At 44.7% G+C, this 18550-nt stretch overlaps 1 protein-coding gene across 1 annotated transcript in view; it reads left to right on the forward strand.

Moving 5' to 3' along the window:
- The first annotated feature begins 1248 nt into the window (after positions 1-1248).
- MTMR9 (myotubularin related protein 9) overlaps positions 1249-18550 on the forward strand; it is a 51434-nt gene continuing 34132 nt past the window's right edge. Inside the window, exon 1 of the mRNA XM_058670094.1 lies at positions 1249-2193. Within this exon, the coding sequence (XP_058526077.1) occupies positions 2012-2193 (182 nt within the window). The 5' untranslated portion in view covers positions 1249-2011. The remainder of the gene's footprint in view (positions 2194-18550) is intronic.

The following is an 18550-nucleotide window of genomic DNA, read 5'->3' on the forward strand; positions in this document are numbered from 1 at the left end:
CAAGGATACATTGCTTTCTCCACACGCAACTCTACTAGCGAATTTTTGCTTTGCTCAGGTTATAAGGGCTCACCATGCTTTGAGGTTCGATTTCCATTTGGTGTAATAATTAGTTTCTGATAATACTCCAGGAGACATAGATAATTTCCCCCTCACTGGCAGAAACTTTTTGGTTTTATATAATATTGAATATCTTGAATTTAAACATCATGGTCTTTTTAGAAGCTGTTTTCAGGAAAACTAAACAAGTCTGTGTAATTACTAGGCAGTTTTTCTCCCAACTCTAGCAAATATTGGATATCTAGATCACACTGCATTCAGAGTATAAACCTTACTCCTCTTTTAAGGCATTTTTTTCTTTTTAAATTGCACATACTTTTTTAGTGTAAAGCTTTCTGTGAGTCTTCATTCTGTAAATTTGTCTTCCCTTCCACAACTGGTAATTGTTGTAATGAATTACATAAAGGAAGACAAAGAATCCCTCACTATTTGCTCTTATTTTTTCTTGCGAAGACAAATGCGATAAATTGTTATCCTAGGAATTAAAAAAACCTTATGTATTTTTTTTAAAGATTTATTCATTTTTTTATTACAGCCAGATATACACAGAGGAGGAAAGACAGAGAGGAAGATCTTCTGTCTGATGATTCACTCCCCAAGTGAGCCGCAACGGCCGGTGTGCGCCTATCCGAAGCCGGGAACCAGGAACCTCTTCCAGGTCTCCCACATGGGTGCAGGGTCCCAAAGCTTTGGGCCATCCTCAACTGCTTTCCCAGGCCACAAGCAGGGAGCTGGGTGGGAAGTGGAGCTGCCGGGATTAGAACCGGCGCCCATATGGGATCCTGGGGTGTTCAAGGCGAGGACTTTAGCTGCTAGGCCACTATGCCGGGCCCAAAAACCTTATGTATTTTAAGAAGGGAACTTCAAGAACAAAAAGAAAAAGGATCAAGAGTTAAGTGATTTGAGGTTTGTGAACACAAACGTTTTTTGTCAATTCATTGTTCTTTGATACTACAGAGCAAGGATTTCAAAGGCTGATGAAGTAACAGCAAACCTAGATTCAAACACAAAATGGTGCATTTAAAGGGGGGAGGACGAGCAAGGAGGCTTTCTTATGTAATTTAGGTAGCTTGGAACACAGCACAGGTGGATTTAATGGGGGAGATGTGTGGATTTAATTAGGTATAACTGGGTATAATTGGCTGGGTAGCTTCTAGTGTGTCTACTGCATCTATATCCCCTCAGGTCCCTCAGATATTTGCTTCTTTTTCTTGTTCAAGGTCACCACCATTGTGGTTACTCTCCTCGGGTCAGGTGCCGACTAGGCAGCCCTTCTTAACTGCAGGCTTCTTCACGGATTCAATCCCATAACTGAACGCTCTTTATGGCGACTGCATGAACATCGCCACAATTTATCCGATCGCTCTAAGAACCCTTGGATGGAATAGTACGCGCGAGAGGGCAGGGACCTGTTGTCCCATCTTCCTGAGTATTTTTCTGATAAGGAGTAGCTGGAGAGGCTGGGACGGTAAAGAAAAACTCTGCACGTAGGAACGCAAATCTTCAGGTCCGTCCGTGTTTTCCGAGGCGTGTCAATCGGACCTATAGGGAGAACCAACTTCCGGCATGACTTCCTCGGGTTCCGGTGCTTCCGCCCGTAGTTGCTGGGGGCGAACAGCTACTTCCGCCAGGAGTCCCTAGCGGCTTGGAAACCGGCTCTCAAACGGCCGCCTCCTTCTCCATCGGACGCTCAGCTGGTGGAGGCGACTGTTAGGCCCCGGGCGAGTCCTGGTCCGGGTTGACGAGGCCGTGCGGGGCACACGCCGGGGCCGACCTCGTCCCTGCGGCAGGCCCCGCCGCGCCGCCCCCAGCCTGGGGCGGAGTCCGGCCTCCCCGCCCTATCCCCGCCCCTCCGGCCAGTGCAGGGCCGGGTCCTCGCGGCGCTGCGGCGGAGCTACCTGCCCGCACCGCCGGGCGCAGCAGTCTCGGGGCGCCTGCCAGGCTGTGAGGCATGGAGTTCGCGGAGCTCATCAAGACCCCACGAGTGGACAACGTGGTGCTGCACCGGCCTTTCTACCCGGCCGTCGAAGGGACCCTGTGCCTCACTGGCCACCACCTGATCCTGTCCTCCCGGCAGGACAACACCGAGGAGCTGTGGCTCCTTCATTCAAACATCGACGCCATTGACAAGCGGTGAGTGCACGTTGGGCGGAGAGCCGGGGTCCTGCCGTGGCCGCCGCAGGAAGGGTGCCCGTCGCCCTAGCAGCCGGCACAGAGTCCTGTCTGGCCTAGATGCAGGATTTGAGCTTTTGGAGGCACAGAGCTATTCCCTGGGATTCCTAGTTTCTACTAGATCTGGGCGGAGGGCTCTGGGGTATTTGTCATCCTGATGGTCCTTGTTGGTACGCAACACCATCTGAATAGATAGTTTTCTCCATCATTTCCTCGATTCCTTATTGGTTGTCAGTCGCAGTTGGTGAAATTATGATTGGATGTGACTGAGGTAAACTCCTTTCCATTTTGGAGGAAAACTCAACAGCTTTGAAGGTTTCCATGCTGTGAAGTCCTGGTGATCATGTCTGACTTCTCGGGTCACCAACTGAACGTAACACGAACGAGGTGAAACTGTCTTCATGTTTACTCGGTTCAGGTTTTGAGAAAAAAAAGGGGGGGGGGGATTGGCTGTGAAGGAATGAACTAATTAGCACCCTCCTCCCTTTCTCACTCCTCTTGCGATTCAGGCTGATTTTCCAAAGTTACACTTGGGTGGCATCAAAATCCCGCTCCCTAGTGGCTCTGTGTACTCTAGCGAGAAGGCAAATTTGTCATCCAGTTGATAACGGAAGTGTAAGTGAAGGGTAGATTTTTCTGTAACCTCGCAGCAGAACGCGGCTGTGAAGATTCCTGTAGAAGCTAAGTCATTTCTGGCTTAGGGGGAGGGGTTAGCAGTGGTAAACAGCTTGTTTAACTCATTCAAACAGAGGTTTCCCCTAGATCCCCCAAATCACCTTTCCCTGTGTATATGATTTTAGTGGTCTGGTGGCTTGCATTTGAGGCAGTCCATGTTCTGGCCCTAATGTGTTCACCTCATGTCCTCCCAGCTTTTCTTGAACCCGCCGTTTCCTTTCCTGCACCTTTCTTTGCTGCTGGTCAGTCCTCCCTGTCTTTTGCTGCCCAGTTACGTCGTGCGTTACTCACCTTTTCCTTCTGCCGGAATGCCTTGCTCCTCCTGTTTGTTAAATATAAACCCAATGACTTTATGCTACAGTCAGTTTGTAAAGCATTAAGGGCGCCAGGATAAATAAAATGTAGTTCTTTCAGAAATTAGATCATCTTCCAACTGTTAATCTATCATGCAGTTTAGCCAGATCCAGTCTTTTGTTAGTTTGTTAATTACTAGAAGTAATTCTCCTCACCTGGAAATTCTGTAGCTCTTCATTTTATATTTTCTTAAGTATATTAGGAAGATTTAAAAATTTTTATTGGAGAGACAGAATTAGGAGAGACCCAGAGATCTTTAACTGCTGCTTCACTCCCTAAATAGCCATGCTGGCCAGAGCTGGGCTAGCCTGAAGCAGGGAGACAGGAACTTTTTCCAGGTCTCATGTGGGTGCAGAGACCCAAGGACTTGCCAGTCTAGACTGCTTTCCCAAGCCACAAGCGGGCAGCCGGATCAGAAATGGAGCAGCTGCGCCAGCCCAAAACTTGATTTTAATGATTATCTATCTGTTGACTCTTTGAAGTTAATGCTTCCATTTGATGCATTTTTTTAAAGATTTATTCATTTTATTACAGCCAGATATACAGAGAGGAGGAGAGACAGAGAGGAAGATCTTCGTCTGATGATTCACTCCCCAAGTGAGCCGCAACAGGCCGGTGCGCGCCGATCCGAAGCCGGGAACCTGGAACCTCTTCTGGGTCTCCCACGCAGGTGCAGGGTCCCAAAGCTTTGGGCCGTCCTCAACTGCTTTCCCATACCACAAGCAGGGAGCTGGATGGGAAGTGGAGCTGCCGGGATTAGAACCGGCTCCCATATGGGATCCTGGGGTGTTCAAGGCGAGGACTTTAGCTGCTAGGCCACTATGCCAGGCCCCATTTGATGCATTTTTTAAAAGATTTATTTTTTGTTGCAAAGTCAGATATACAGAGAGGAGGATAGATAGAGAGGAAGATCTTCTGTCTGATGATTCACTCCCCAAGTGACCACAACAGCTGGTGCTGCACCGACCCGAAGCCAGGAACCAGGAAACTCCTCCAGGTCTCCCACGTGGGTGCAGAGTCCCAAGGGTTTGGGCCATCCTCGACTGCTTTCCCAGGCCACAAGCAGGGAGCTGGATGGGAAGTGGAGCTGCCAGCATTAGAACCAGCGCCCATATGGGATCCCGGCATGTTCAAGGCGAGGACTTTAGCTGCTAGGCCATTGCGCTGGGCCCTTGATTCATTTTTATCTGCTTCATAATTCATATCTGTGGCTTAGACACCTGGGCACATAGGAAATAAAAGAATTGGCTACTGATTGTCATTGGTGCCTTGGAATACAAATCAGTTGTAACTTTTTTCCTGGATTGGCTTTTTTCTATTGTTACTTTTCTAATTCATTTCTTAATGTTCGCTTAGTATTTGGTGCTAGGCCTCACAAGGGCCTAGTTTATGGAGTTTTTAATACATGTAGAGGAACGACAAACTCAGTGGGTGGATGGATCTTTCTTCCTAAACATTTATCTTTCCAATAAAAACAAAATTTTTGAAGACTTTTTATTGGAAAGTCAGATTTACACAGAGAAGGAGAGATAGACAAAGATCTTCCAATCCGCTGATTCACTCTGTAAGTAACTCCAACAGCCATAGCTGAGCAAGTTCAAGGCCAGGAACCAGGCGCTTCTTCCAGGTCTCCCATGCAGGTGCAGGTCTCAAGGCTTTGGCCCATCCTCTACTGCTTTCCCAGGCCAAAACAGGGAGCTGGATGGGAAGTGGAGCAGCTGGGATTAGAACCGGCGCCCATATGGGATCCCAGTGTGTGCAAGGTGAGGACTTTAGCCACAGGCTACTCCGGATCAGGAACGGGTTTGACATATACAGCAAATAGCAAGTAACACAGGTGTGAGTGGAATGCAGTGATAAGTGTGAGGGACTGATGAAATGGTAGAGGGGAAGGTGGTTAGAGGGATATAAGTAGAGTATAGATCTTGGAGAGCCTTGTAGGCCATTGTATGGTTTTCATGGGAAGTAACAACTGATACTTTTTTTTTTTTTGAAGATTTTATTATTATTGGAAAGCCGGATATACAGAGAGGAGGAGAGACAGAGGAAGATCTTCTGTCCGATAGTTCACTCCCCAAGTGAGCCGCAACGGCCAGTTCTGCGCCGATCTGATGCTGGGAACCAGGAACCTCTTCCGGGTCTCCCACGCTGGTGCAGGGTCCCAATGCATTGGGCCATCCTCAACTGCTTTCCCTGGCCACAGAGAGCTGGATGGGAAGTGGAGCTGCCGGGATTAGAACCGGCTCCCATATGGGATCCCGGGGCATTCAGGGCGAGGACTTTTGCCGCTAGGCCACGCTGCCGGGCCCAACAGCTGATACTTTCAAAAAAAATTGATCAGGGCTGGTGTGATGACAACAGGCTAACCCTCCATTTGCAAGAACCGGCATTCCTTATGGGTGCTCATTCGTGTCCCGGTTGCTTCACTTCCATCCAGCTCCCTGATTATGGCCTGGGAAAGCAGCAGAGGACGGCCCAAAGCTTGCAGGGCACAACTGGAAGAGCTTCTGGTTTGGGAATGCAGTTAGTTCCAACCATTGTAGCCAGTTGAGGAGTAAACCAGTGAATGAAAAATCTTTCTCAGTTTTTTCAGATTTATTTGTTATTGGAAAGGCAAATCAGATTTATGGAGAGAAGGAGAGACAGAAAGATCCTCTCCAGTTGACCACAACAGCCATAGCTGAGCCAATCTAAAGCTAGGAGCCTGGAGCTTCTCCCGGGTCTCCCACATCTCCCACACGAGTGCAGGGGTCCAAGGCTTTGAGCCATCTTGTACGGCATATCGGGCCAGAAGCGGGGAGCTGGAAGGGACGTGGCATAGCTGAGACATGAACTGGTGCCCACATGGGATGTTGGCACATAGAAGGTGAGGATTTAGCTATTGAGCCATAGCACCAGGCACAAAATAAATAAATCTTTTGAAAAAGTTGATCTTACTTTGAAAGACAGTAACAGATCTTTGATGTGCTGATCCACTCTCCAGATGCCTGCAGTAGCCAGAGCTAGGCCAGGCCGTTGCCGACCCAAAGCCCTGAAACTCCATGTGGGTTTCCCCTGTGGTGGCAGCGACTGAGGTACTTGAACTATCACCACTGCCTCCCAGGGTGCACATTAGCAGAAAGCTGGAGCAGAGGTGGATGAGCTAGGACTGGGATTATCTTAACTGTGCCAATTGCCTGCTCTAGCTGATACTTTTTTGTTGTTGTTGTTAAAAAGATTTATTTTCATTGGCAAGGCAGAGGTACTGAGAGGAGATACAGAAAGATTTCCATCCTCTAGTTCACTCCCCAAATGGCCGCAGTGGCTGGAACTGAGCCAGTGTGAAACCAGGAGCTGCTTCTGGGGCTCCCATGCAAGTACAGAATCCCAAAGACTTGGGGTGTCCTCCACTGCTTTCTGAGGCCACAAGCAGGGAGCTGGATGGTACACGGAGCAGCTGGGATACAAAATGGCATCCATGTGGGATCCCAGCACTTGGAGGTGGAGGATTAGCCAATTCAGTCATTGCTCCAGTCCCCTCAACTGGTAGATTTTTTTAAAGGAAGAATTTTGGCTGTCAGTAAATGGATTATAGGGGACAAGAGAAGGAGCAGTAGGCTGTGAGGAGACTGAGTAGCTCAGATGAAGGATGATGGTAGCCAAGTACGGTTTAGATGTTGTGCCCTCCTAGGCTCTTTTGAGGCATGGTCTCCAGGGTAGCGATCCTGGGAGGTGATGTGGAATCTGTAAGAGGTGGGTCTAATGCGGAAGGTACTTGGGTGGATATGGGCCATGCCCTTGAAAAAGCCTAAGATCTCTTTGGAGTCTGTTCCTTCTCTAGATAGAACAGTTAACCAAAACCCCACCCTGGCTCTCTCTGGCTTCCTGTAACGAGATCTGATCTTCTCCTGCCATTGCCATCACCACAGTGTGACAAAATTAAACCAGTACTGACACTGTGCCCTTGAACCTCCAAAACTGAGCTCAGCATTGAATCGTCAACGTTATCATTGTTTGAAAAACAGATGGAGGTGTTCCATTTGCTGATTTACTCCTTAAATGTCCACAGCTGTGGGGCTGGCCCAAGCCAAAGCCAGGAATCAGTCCAGGTGTCCCGCGTGGGTGTCAGGGACCGGTGCTTGAGCCATCACCTGCTGCCTCCCGGAGTGCACACTGGTGTGAGGCTGGAATGGAGGCAGAGCCAGGGCTGAATCCAGGCCCTCTGGGGGGGACCTGGGTGTCTCATGTGCGGTCTTAACCACTGCCCTAAGCGCCCGTTCTCAACTCCTGATCTATTAGAGTGGAAGCAATAAAGTGGTCACAAACTGGCAGGTTTGGGATGTGTTTTGAAGGGTAGGCTGCCATGCCTTGCTGGGAATTGTAAATAGGGAAAGGAGAAAGTCAGTGAGGATGACTCCTTGAGTTGTGCCTTGTAATGGTAGAAAGGTGTCCTTGGGCAAGCTGTTTAACCTTCCTGAACCACAGTTGGATCCCACCTCTCAGATCACAGATTAGTTTATATTTGAATAATGCTGCAAAAGTCTACAGAATACTTTTACATCATTTTTTGATCCTTTCAACATATAAGGTTGTACATGGTTCCACAGTTACGCCAGTTTTGCTTTCTATGGACCTTAGATGTAGAATATTGAACTGATGACTCATGATTTTCTTGATTCTTTCAAAGATTTCCTTTTTTTTTAAGCCTTATTCTTTCTCAATCCTTATTTTCATGCTGATTTCCCATCCACTGGCAGCTGTGTCAGGAGATTTTGTAAACTGGATTGTGCAGTGATGTGTGAGTGTATCCACATAGTGTTAAGAGGGCTTCCTTTACCTGACTGGGAGTATACTGTCCATCTTGTTCTATTTCTTTGAGACTTTGTACTCAATATTCTTAAGAATATCTTATTTAGGGGCCTGGCATGGTAGTCTGGTGGCCAAAGTCCTCACCTTGCACACACTGGAATCCCATATGGTTGCCTGTTAGTGTCTCAGCTGCTCGACTTCCCATCCAACTCCCTGCTTGTGGCCTGGGAAAGCAGTCGAGGAAGGCCCAAAGCCTTGGGACCCTGCACCCGCGTGGGAGACCCAGAGGAAGTTCCTGGCTCCTGGTTTGAGATTGGCTTAGCTCTGGCTGTTGCAGCTACTCAGGGAGTGAGCCAGCAGATGGAGGATCTTTGTCTCTCTTCTGTAAATCTGACTTTCCAATAAAAATAAATCTTTAAAAAGATCTTATTCAATATTCTTTTTACAATGGTGTGCAGCCATTTCATTGCTTCTAACTGCAACATAGTTTCAAATGTCTAAGATAACTTTGTCAAGCTGTTTAGAAAACTTCCATCTTCCTGCTTCAGAAACAGCTCTGATCAGGACATTTACCCATGTTCCATGACAGTCTTGTGCATAGGAAGGGCCTGGGCTGTAAAGCAAATGAGTGCCTCGCTTCACACCTGATGCCGGACTGCTTTCTGCAGGGACTCTTGCAATTCATCTTCCCCTGTTGGTGCAGGAGCAGATCTCTATTCTCCACATTCCCTCCAGTGTTCTGTCAGTCTGAAGACATTTTGTGTGCATTTCACTAGTTATTGCTGAGTTTAAATGTTTCTTTATATACTTCTTAGCAATTTTGTCTATTTGAGTTCACAGTCCTAATCTACTAGTTTGTTAGTCTGTTCTTACATCATTATACTTTTTCCTTCCATGGTTTTGTTGTCTTAAGATTGGTGCTATTTCCCTCTCCTTAAGCATCTGCTTAAAAAATCGACAACAATGTTCGCACCTTTATGTCTCGATGCAATTTAAAAAACTTTGCATATTCATACGATTTAAAAAAAACTTTTATTTTAAAATGACTGCAGATTCACAAGAAATTGTAAAAATAGCACGTAAAGACTTGCTAATTCTTCATGCAGCTTCCTCTAGGTGATGATGTCTACTGTGACTAAATGTAATATCCAAAGTAAGACGTTGACACTGGTGTGATACTGTTAATACAACTTAATACTCTTAATGGAAACTCATAGGGGCATTGAAAATGGAAGTCTTTTGGAGTCAAACTGATGTATTGGCGTGTGAGAATGATGGTACTGTCCTCATTGATTCAGATCTTCCTTGGTGTTCCAGGATGGAGCATTAGGATTACACACATGCCAGGTACTGTTCAGGAACCAAGCACGTAGATCGAAATCAGTCTTTTTTTGTGTGTCAGAGGGCTTAAAACTGTGTAAGAAATAAGTATGCAAGCTAGCAGCTGATAAAGCGTTTTCTGTATTTTTAAGTTCTAGGATAGGCATGTATACAGAGAAAGTAATCAAAGAGAACTGAATCTGAGAATTGATGTGAGTCTTGGGAATTTGTGCAACTTTTGGGCCTTTCAAAAGTAGTTTTTGGCTCAGAATTTGTGACTAAAAAACATTGAGCAAATGAAAGTAGTTTAATAAAGTAGCAATCATTTTTAACTGGTCTTGTCATTCATTCCTTGTAATACTAAATCAACATGTTAGCTTTTCTGTAGTATAATGAAATAACTCAGGTTGAATTTAAAAGAAAACAGTTATATTTAGCTTGCATTTTTGGAGGTTTGTGGTGCTGGCATTGATCAGTCCTGGTGAGCAAGCTGCTGGCCGCATCACACCATGAATGGCAATGGTAGGAGCAGGTGTAGAGATAGGATGTGAGAAGCCAGAGGTCAGCATGGTGACTCAATAAGCTAATCTTCCACTTGCAAGTGCTGGCATCGCATGCAGGCGCTGGTGCTCGCTTCGGCAGCACACATATGCATACAGGCGCTGGTTTGTGCCCCAGCTGCTTCACTTTCTTCGCATGCTTTGTGATTGATTGGTATGTAAATGAAAAAGATGCAGACACACATGGTTATCATCTTATAAATTTCCTCATCTGTTTCTGCCCTACCAGCTTCTTTCATAAAGTAAATTCTGTTTTCTGCTAATACAGTTTAGCTATGGTTTATCCTGCAAAGCCTCAGGTGTTTGGTCTCAGGATGGTGGTAATAGGAGACAATGTGGATGTTTGGAAGGTTAAGCTAAGAATGGCCTTAGGTCACCTTGGGTGAAGTGGAACACATGAACAAAAGACATCTTCATTAGATAGTTGTTGCTAGAAAGTTATCTGCCTCATCCAATCTGGTCTCCCCCGCCCCCCTTTTTTAAGGTTTATATATTTTTTAATCGGAAAGGCACATTTACAGAGAGGACAGACAGAAAAATCTTCCATCTGCTGGGTCACTCCCAAATGGCCCTACAGGCAGAGCTGAGCTGATCTGAAGCCAAAAGCCAGAAGCTTATTCTGGTCTGCCATAGGTTCCCAAAACTTTGGGCTGTCCACTACTGGGAAAGCAGTAGAGGACGGCCCAAAGCTTTGGGACACTGCACCCATGTGGGAGTCCCAGAAGAGGCTCCTGGCTTCAGATTGGCTTAGCTTTGGTTGTTGTGGCTATTTGGGGAGTGAACCATGAGATAAAGGATCTTCCTCTCTCTCCTCTCTCTGTAGATCTGACTTCTCAATAAAAATAAATAAATCTCTTTAAAAAAAGTGATTTCCTAACATGAGACCACAGTTATTTTCTTCGAGCATTTTTACAACTGTAGAAGATTCATTTAAAAGTAAGATTTCATTCTGAATTACTCTATATGATTGATTCGCTTTTTTAAAAAATTTTACTTGAAAGAGCTAGAGAAAGGGGGAAAGATAGATTTTTCATCCTCTAGTTCAATTTCCAAATGTGCACAACCGCCAAAGTTGGTTTGTCTGAAGTCATTCAAGAGCTTCTTCCAGATCTCCCATGTGGGTGTAGGGACCCAAGGCCTTGCATCTTCCTCTGCTGCTTTCCCAGGCCATTACAGGGGGCTCAATCAGAAGTCAGACAGCCTGCAGTCGAACTGATGCCCATATGGGATACCAGCACCACAGGTGAATGATTAGCTTGCTGTGCCACTGTGCAGGTCCTAAATTCTTTTCTTTTTTAAAAGCAGATATTCACATTCTTTCAGTTCCATTTGTTGGAAAAGACTGCTCTTCAGTGAGTTATCTTTCCACTTTTGTCCATATGTGATGAGAACCTTTTTTTTTAATTCATCTATTTATGTCATCATTTTGCTGTCTTAATTGCTGTAGCTTTATAGTAAGTCCTGACAGTAGGCATGTAAACTATGTCTTTGTTCTTTTTAAAAATTATTTTGGCTATTTATTAATTATTAGAAAGGCAGATTTACAGAGATAAACAAGTAGCCCGAGTAGCCCGAACGGATGGAGCTGAGCCAACCAAAGCCAGGAGTTTCCTCCAGGTCTCCCACACGGGTGCAGGGTCCCAAGGCTTTGGGCCATTATCTGCTGTTTTCCCAGTCCACAAGTAGAGAGCTGAATGAGAAGTGGAGCAGCTGAGATACTAACAGGCAACCTTATGGGATTCCAGTGTGTGCAAGGTGAGGACTTTAGCCACTAGGCCATTGCGCCAGGCCCTAATCATAGTTTTTGTTTTCCCTAGTTTGGGATGCTTTCATATCCCAAGTTTGCAGACCTGGGAAGAGACCGTCTTTGCTGGAGTTGTTTGCTTTCAATAGATAGTAAATTTACCTTGCCTGCAAGCATGCCTTAGATGTGCAAACCAAACAGACTCAAGTCCATACCTCTCATCAATTTAGATCAAGCTATTGCAGTTGAGGCCACTCTTCTGCCTAAAGCCACTGGGAGCCAGATACCGGAAAATAAGGGCTCACTTCTACCTCCCACAGCCTCTAAAATTAAACTATCCAGACCTAAATGTGTTCAGCCTGCCTATCTTTTCCCCCATGAAAGCCATGATTAAAAAAAACTCTGGCCAGTGCTTTAGCCTCCCTCCTGTCTTCTGACCCACTCTGGTGCATGTCTCTGACCTCCCATGCCCTGGCACCACATCTGCTCGCTCTTGCGAACTGTAACAAGCAGTTTTCTTTTTTCCTATGAGATTCAGTTATTTTACTTGAAAGTCAAAATTACAGAGGAAAGGGAGATTTTACACCTGCTAGTTTACTCCCTAAGTAGCCACTATGGCTAGAGCTGGACTGGTCCGAAGCTGAGAGCTAGGAGCTTCTTCCAGATCTCCCACATGCATGCAGAGTCCCAAGGAGTTGGGCCATCCTTTGCTGATTTCCCAGGCCTTTTGCAGGAAGCTGTATTCTAAGTGCAGCAGCCAGGACGGGAATGGGTGTCCATGTTGGATGCTAGCACTGTAGGAGGAGGATTAGCCTACTGGGCCACCGCAACAGCCCCTAAAAACTATTCTTTATGGCTGTTGTCTTCTAATTCATTGACTTCATCATACCTGAGTAAAAACAAAATCCTGGGTTCATTTAAAACGTTGTAAGTAGTAGTAAGTAAAAGTGCTGCTGATTTTTTTGTATATTGACGTATTGACCCTAGTAAAACCCACATTTTAATTCTAACAACTTTTGCAGTTTTCATTGGAATTTTAAAGTGGCAATTATGTATCCTGCAAATAGTTTTATTTCTTCCTTTTCAGTCTGGGTGCCTATTGCTTTTATATACTGTTACCTTCAATACAACTTTGAATGGAAGTGGTCAGAGTAAATACTATGATCTTAAGGAAAAGAATACAGTCTTTCATTATTAAATGCATTATTAATTATCTACTAATCTATGACCTTTGATTGATGAGTTTAAGCCATTTACATCTAGGGTTAATATGAATGGGTGGTAATTTCGTCCTGTCATTTTAGCAGTGGGTTGTTCATTGATTCAGTCTTCTGTTGTTTTACTGGGATGTTCTTCACATTTGCCTTTGGTTTTGGTGGGTGCTGTTCCTCTTCTCTGCCACTGGATTGAAAAAGCAAAACCCTTCCAGTTGTTGCCTATGGGAGACCTATCTCGCCAACAAAGATCAGCAGAAACTGTATCTCATGGATTTTGATTTTTTTTTTTTTTAGTTTCATCTCTTCAAAAGTCTTTCTCATTAAATTTTTCACTGACTCGTAGATCATACAGTAGCATAAGTTTCTTCAATAAGTTTCTTGATTTTCTTTTTTAAAAAAATATTGTATTGGAAAGTCAGATATAGAGATAAGAGACAAGGAGGAAGATCTTCTGTCCGTTGATTCATTCCAGTGGCCGGAGCTGTGCTTATCCAAAGCTGGGAGATCCTGACACAAGGCAAGGACTTTAGCCACTAGGCTCTTCTTTTTTTTTTTTTTTTTTAGATTTTTTTATTATTGGAAAGCCGTATATACATAGAGGAGGAGAGACAGAGAGGAAGATCTTCTGTCCGATGTTTCACTCCCCAAGTGAGCCACAACGGGCCGGTGCCGCGCCGATCCGAAGCTGGGAACCAGGAACCTCCTCCGGGTCTCCCACGCGGGTGCAGGGTCCCAAAACTTTGGGCCGTCCTCTCCTGCTTTCCCAGGCCACAAGCAGGGAGCTGGATGGGAAATGGAGCTGCCGGGATTAGAACCGGCTCCCATATGGGATCCCGGGGCTTTCAAGGCGAGGACTTTAGCCGCTAGGCCATGCTGCCGGGCCCGCCACTATTCTCTTGTGCCAGGCCCAGGGTTCTTGATTTTCATTTCTTCAGTGCCATATTAGTCATTCAGTAGCATGTTATTTAACTTTATGGTGTTTTTAATTTTTCCTGTTTTTTTTTTTTTTGTGGCTTTTTATTTAAGCGGATGTACGGTAATCGTGTAATGGAGACTGTCGTATCCAGTAGCATATTATTTAACTTCATGGCATTGTAAATCTCTATTTTTCTTCCTGTTTTTGTATTGTGGCTTTTCATTTAATGAGTTGTATAGTAACTATGTAATGGAGACTATCACATGGAAATGTGAGGATACGATGCAGTATGCATCTCTACTTCCAGACAAAGATGGACTCCCACTGAAACTGTTTACTGTGTACCTTGACAATGGGATGCTGGACTCTGCCATTGTTCCTGCCCACAAGGATGGACATATGACTGTTCATGAAGAACTGTACACTAGTAATAATATGGGGAACTCACGCAGAGGGTAGAGAGGAAAAGATTTAGGGGAGGGAGTAAGGGAAATCCTAGGGCCTATGGAACTGTATCAAAATGATAATAAAGAGAAAATGCATTATTAGCTTAAGAGACTGCTCTTTTTGGTAATTTTTTGGATTATATACTTGATAGCTACAAAGAAGACAGAGTTGAGTAGATACCTTCCATTAATTTTCACTCAAATGTCCCAAAGTTGGGTGGAGGTGGGCTGGGCTGCATGGAAACCAAAAACCAGGTGCTTTATCAGGTTCTTCTTTGTGGGTGGCATACATTACTGCTTTCCCAGGGACGTTAGCATGGGGATGGATCAGAAGTAGACAGCACCTTCACCTGCTGTGCTAGTGTCTTCGTAAATTTTTTTTTAAATCAGATTGAGGAAGTACTCTTATATTCCTAGTGTGTTGAAAGGTTTTTAGTTTTATAATGGCAAATGGACATTAATTTTTGTCTAATGTCTTTTTTACATCTCTTGAGAAAATGTATGCTTTTAGTTTTTCAGTGTGGTGGGTTTATTGATTTCAGTTGTTAAACCAGTCTATCATTTCTTGTGCTTTTTTTTTTTTTTGGCTTTTTTCCCACTTTTATTATTTTATGGTACAGTTGTATAGACCCTGAGATTTCCCTTACCCCCTCCCAGAATTTTCTCCCTCTCACTGGGTTCCCCTATATTACAATAGTATAGTTTTTCATAAGCAGTCATGAGTCTATTATTGTGGCCATGGACAATTAGAGTCCAGCATCCTATTGTCAAAATAAATTTAACAGTTTCATTTGTAGCCCATCTTTGATCTGGAAGTAGAGATGCATTCTTGTATCTGGATATGATTTAATTATCATTTGTAGGGAAGGTCTGGAAGAGGTGCATTCTTTGAGCTTTTCTTTACCGTGGAAGAATTTTATTTCATTTTCAAAAACAAAAGAACCTTTGCTGGGTATGTTACTCTGGGCCAACAGTTTTTTTCCTTTTAGAATCTGGAATATGTCACTCCATTCTCTTTTAGCCTGTAGAGTTTCCTGTGAGAGGTCAGCTCTGAGTCTCATTGGAGTTCCTCTGTATGTCAATTTTTTTTTTCATGTGCACATTTAAAGATCTTTTCCTTATGTTTGATTGAAGAGAGCTTGATTATCATGTGTCATGGTGAAGATTGCTTTTCGTTAACCCTGTTGGGAGTTCTGTGCTCCTCCTGTATTATGTTTCCCAATTCTTTCTCCATAATAGGGAAGTTTTCCTTTATTTCATTGAGTATATTTTAAAACCCAGCTTCTCTTTCCCCTTCCTGAAACTCCCATAACTATTAGATTTGGCCTTTTAATAGTGTCTTAATTCTTGAATACTTTTTTTTTTAGCTTGACCCAGCTCTGCTTCCAGCTTTTTGATTGTTTCCCCATGGTGACAAGAAATATTTTTCAATTCTGAGATTCTTTCTTCTGCCTCTTTCATTCTATTATGGAGCCTTTCACTGAATTTTTAATTTGCTCTATTGTGTCCTTTATTTCCAATAATTCAACTTGATTTTGTTTCAGTGTTGCTATTTCCAGCGTTACTTACTCACTCCTTAAATTCCTTGAACTCCTGTATATGCTTCTTTTTGATAAGGTTTATAATGAGTTGTCTGAATTCTGTATCCCCCATTTTCTCAATGTATTCCTCAGTTAACTCTGAGGTAGGCAAAGGCTTTGTGCTCCTTTGCAGGGTAGTCTTCAGTAATATTCATTGTGCCTCTGTCTCTTCTTTTACTCCAAGTCATTGTACTTCTGGTTAGCAGATTCTTCTGCTTGGGGCAGGTTTCTAACTTGTGTCACTCACAGGTCTGCAGCTCAATTTTACTTATTGAGTTTGGTACCCGGTACTTTGTTTGTAGTCACTTGTGCCACTCCTAGTGAGTTTCAGGTCTGGGCTCTTGGGTTAGGTTCCTACCATGGTATCCAAAGCCCCAGCTCCTGGCTTACCACTCTCCACCTCCTGTGATCCCGAGATGTGGTTATACTGCTGTCTGTACAACTTTTCTCCCACTTCAGATCTGAGCAGGTCCAAGGATTAGAGAGACACCATTGGTCCTAAATAATTAGGTTGTTTGTGTTGTTGATCTTGCTGGAACCTGCTGGCTGTTAGGACTGAGGGTCTTAAGGACCAATTTTGACCTGTAAGATGCCAAAGTTTGTATTATTTTTTGTGTGAGACTGGTGCAATGCATTGAGCTCAGTGAGTTTGCTCCCAGCTCACTTGATCTTAGCCAAAAGGCCGAGAAGCGATGGTTTGCTCCCAGCTCAGCACATGCACAGCCTACTGTTGTCCCTCCAGTCTCACAGCCTTTACCACACTGAACAAAATGGTGCCTGATGTGCCACTAGTGGAGTTCTGTATCTTTTGGCCATTAGGTCTGGGGGCTACCTGGACCTATTTTGGATGGAACCTATGTCTGTGCAGTGCACTAAGCCAGAAATGAGTTCAGTCCTAGCTCAGTGCATGTGCAGTCTTGTCCTACAACCTATGCCTTCCTATACAAAATGGTGCCCAATGCGACTGGTGGTGGGGAGTGTGGGTCTGGGCTGTCAGATCCACTCTGTTCCTGCACTGCCTGTTTGGCATCTGCTGCTCTGTCTCTGCTCCTGGTTGAATCAAACAGCAGGATGGGCAGTTCTTTGGGTTCACTTCCTGAACTCCCAGTGAACTCTCCCCACCTGGCTGCTGGTCAAGCTCAGTTCGTTGCTCACTGACTGCTCCTGGGGTATATGGTCACTGCAACGCCACACTGTTGTCTCCACTGCTTTCTTGCGTCCATCAGTCTCCAGGTGTCCCTCTGCTGCTGGCCTGTCTTCTATTTCCTGGAATATACCCTCTCTGCTTCACTCTGGCTAATGATTCTCCATCTGTTTAATCGTATCCTTACCCTATTCTGCCATGCTGATTCCTCCCTAGTCTTTCATTTCTAAGATAAACTTTCATTAGTTGTGAAGTATTTTTTTTATTTCAGGTTTTTTTTTTTAAGATTTATTTTTATTGGAAAGGCAGATTTACAGAGAGGAGAGACAAAGATGTTCCATCTGTCGGTCACTCTGCAAATGGCTGCAATGGCTGGACCTGAGCTAATCCAAAGCCAGGAGCTTTCTCTGGGGCTCCCGCAAGAGTACAGGAACCCAAGGACCTCAGCCATCCTCCACTGCCTTCCCAGGTGATAAGCAGGGAGCTGGATGGGAAGTGGAGCAGCTGGAACATGAACCGGCACCCACAGGGGATCCTGGTGGTTGCAGAAGGAGGATTAGACAATTAAGCCATTGCCCAAAGCCCAGTCCTTTACTTTTTTTTTAAAACTTTTGATGATGATTCTATGGTTGATCAGGGTGGGAAGGATTGAGAGGGAAAAGTGAGTGAAATCATTGCTTCCGAATTTTCTGTTTCTTCTTGTCTCTGGGAGAAGGGGAGAGACAAAGGGGGAAGACACACCCAGCCTCCCAGTTGTCCCAGTACACAGGGAATGGGTAACTGCTACCCAATATCAACCCAGGGTCTTGATGTGGTGCATGGTCCAGGGGTTCTGCCCAAGCAGTTTAGATAGTTCTGAAATTCTGTTGATTTTGCCTATCCAAGGGTAAAGCTTTCCTTCCAGTGTCTGTTGGCTGACAGTAGACCTCAGCTCTCCGTTCACCCAGCTCTTTGCTGTCTTTGTTTGGCAGAGATAATTATCCAATCTGTTCAGCTCTGCTTCCTCTGCTATGGTATCCAATGAGCTGCCATATTCTGCATGTGCGTCGGGGTCTGTATCCATTGCTCCACCTTTTTCACTAATAGGCGGGCCCAAGGACCTGGATCAGGTGAACTGAGCTCTGCTGGATCCCCCGCCCCAGGGGCTCATGAATCTGGCACCCACCTCACGGGCAATCCCAAGAATCTGGGCCAAGTGACCCAGGCTGGTTATCCTGCTTCTGGGGCTTGTGATCCCAGTACCCACTTCACATGTGGGCCCAAGAACCCAGGCAGGGCTACCCTAGCCCCATCGGATCCCCCACCCTTGGGATAGTGCTCACAGACCTGGCATTATGGCCCAAAAGACAGCTTGTCTTACTATATATTCCAAAAAAGAATGTCTGTTTTCTGGATTATTTTATCAATAACAGTTGGTTAAAGTTATCATTAATTTTCCAGCCTTCAATATTTCTTTGTTTTTATCATTTGTTGAGGAAAGGATATTGAAATCTCTGATTAGAATTGTAGGATTCATTTTAAAGCAATATTAAATGTGTAAATATTTAGGTTTGTTATATCCTTTTGATGAATTG

This window comes from Ochotona princeps, chromosome 11 (assembly GCF_030435755.1).
Source record: "Ochotona princeps isolate mOchPri1 chromosome 11, mOchPri1.hap1, whole genome shotgun sequence".
Lineage (NCBI taxonomy): Eukaryota > Metazoa > Chordata > Mammalia > Lagomorpha > Ochotonidae > Ochotona > Ochotona princeps.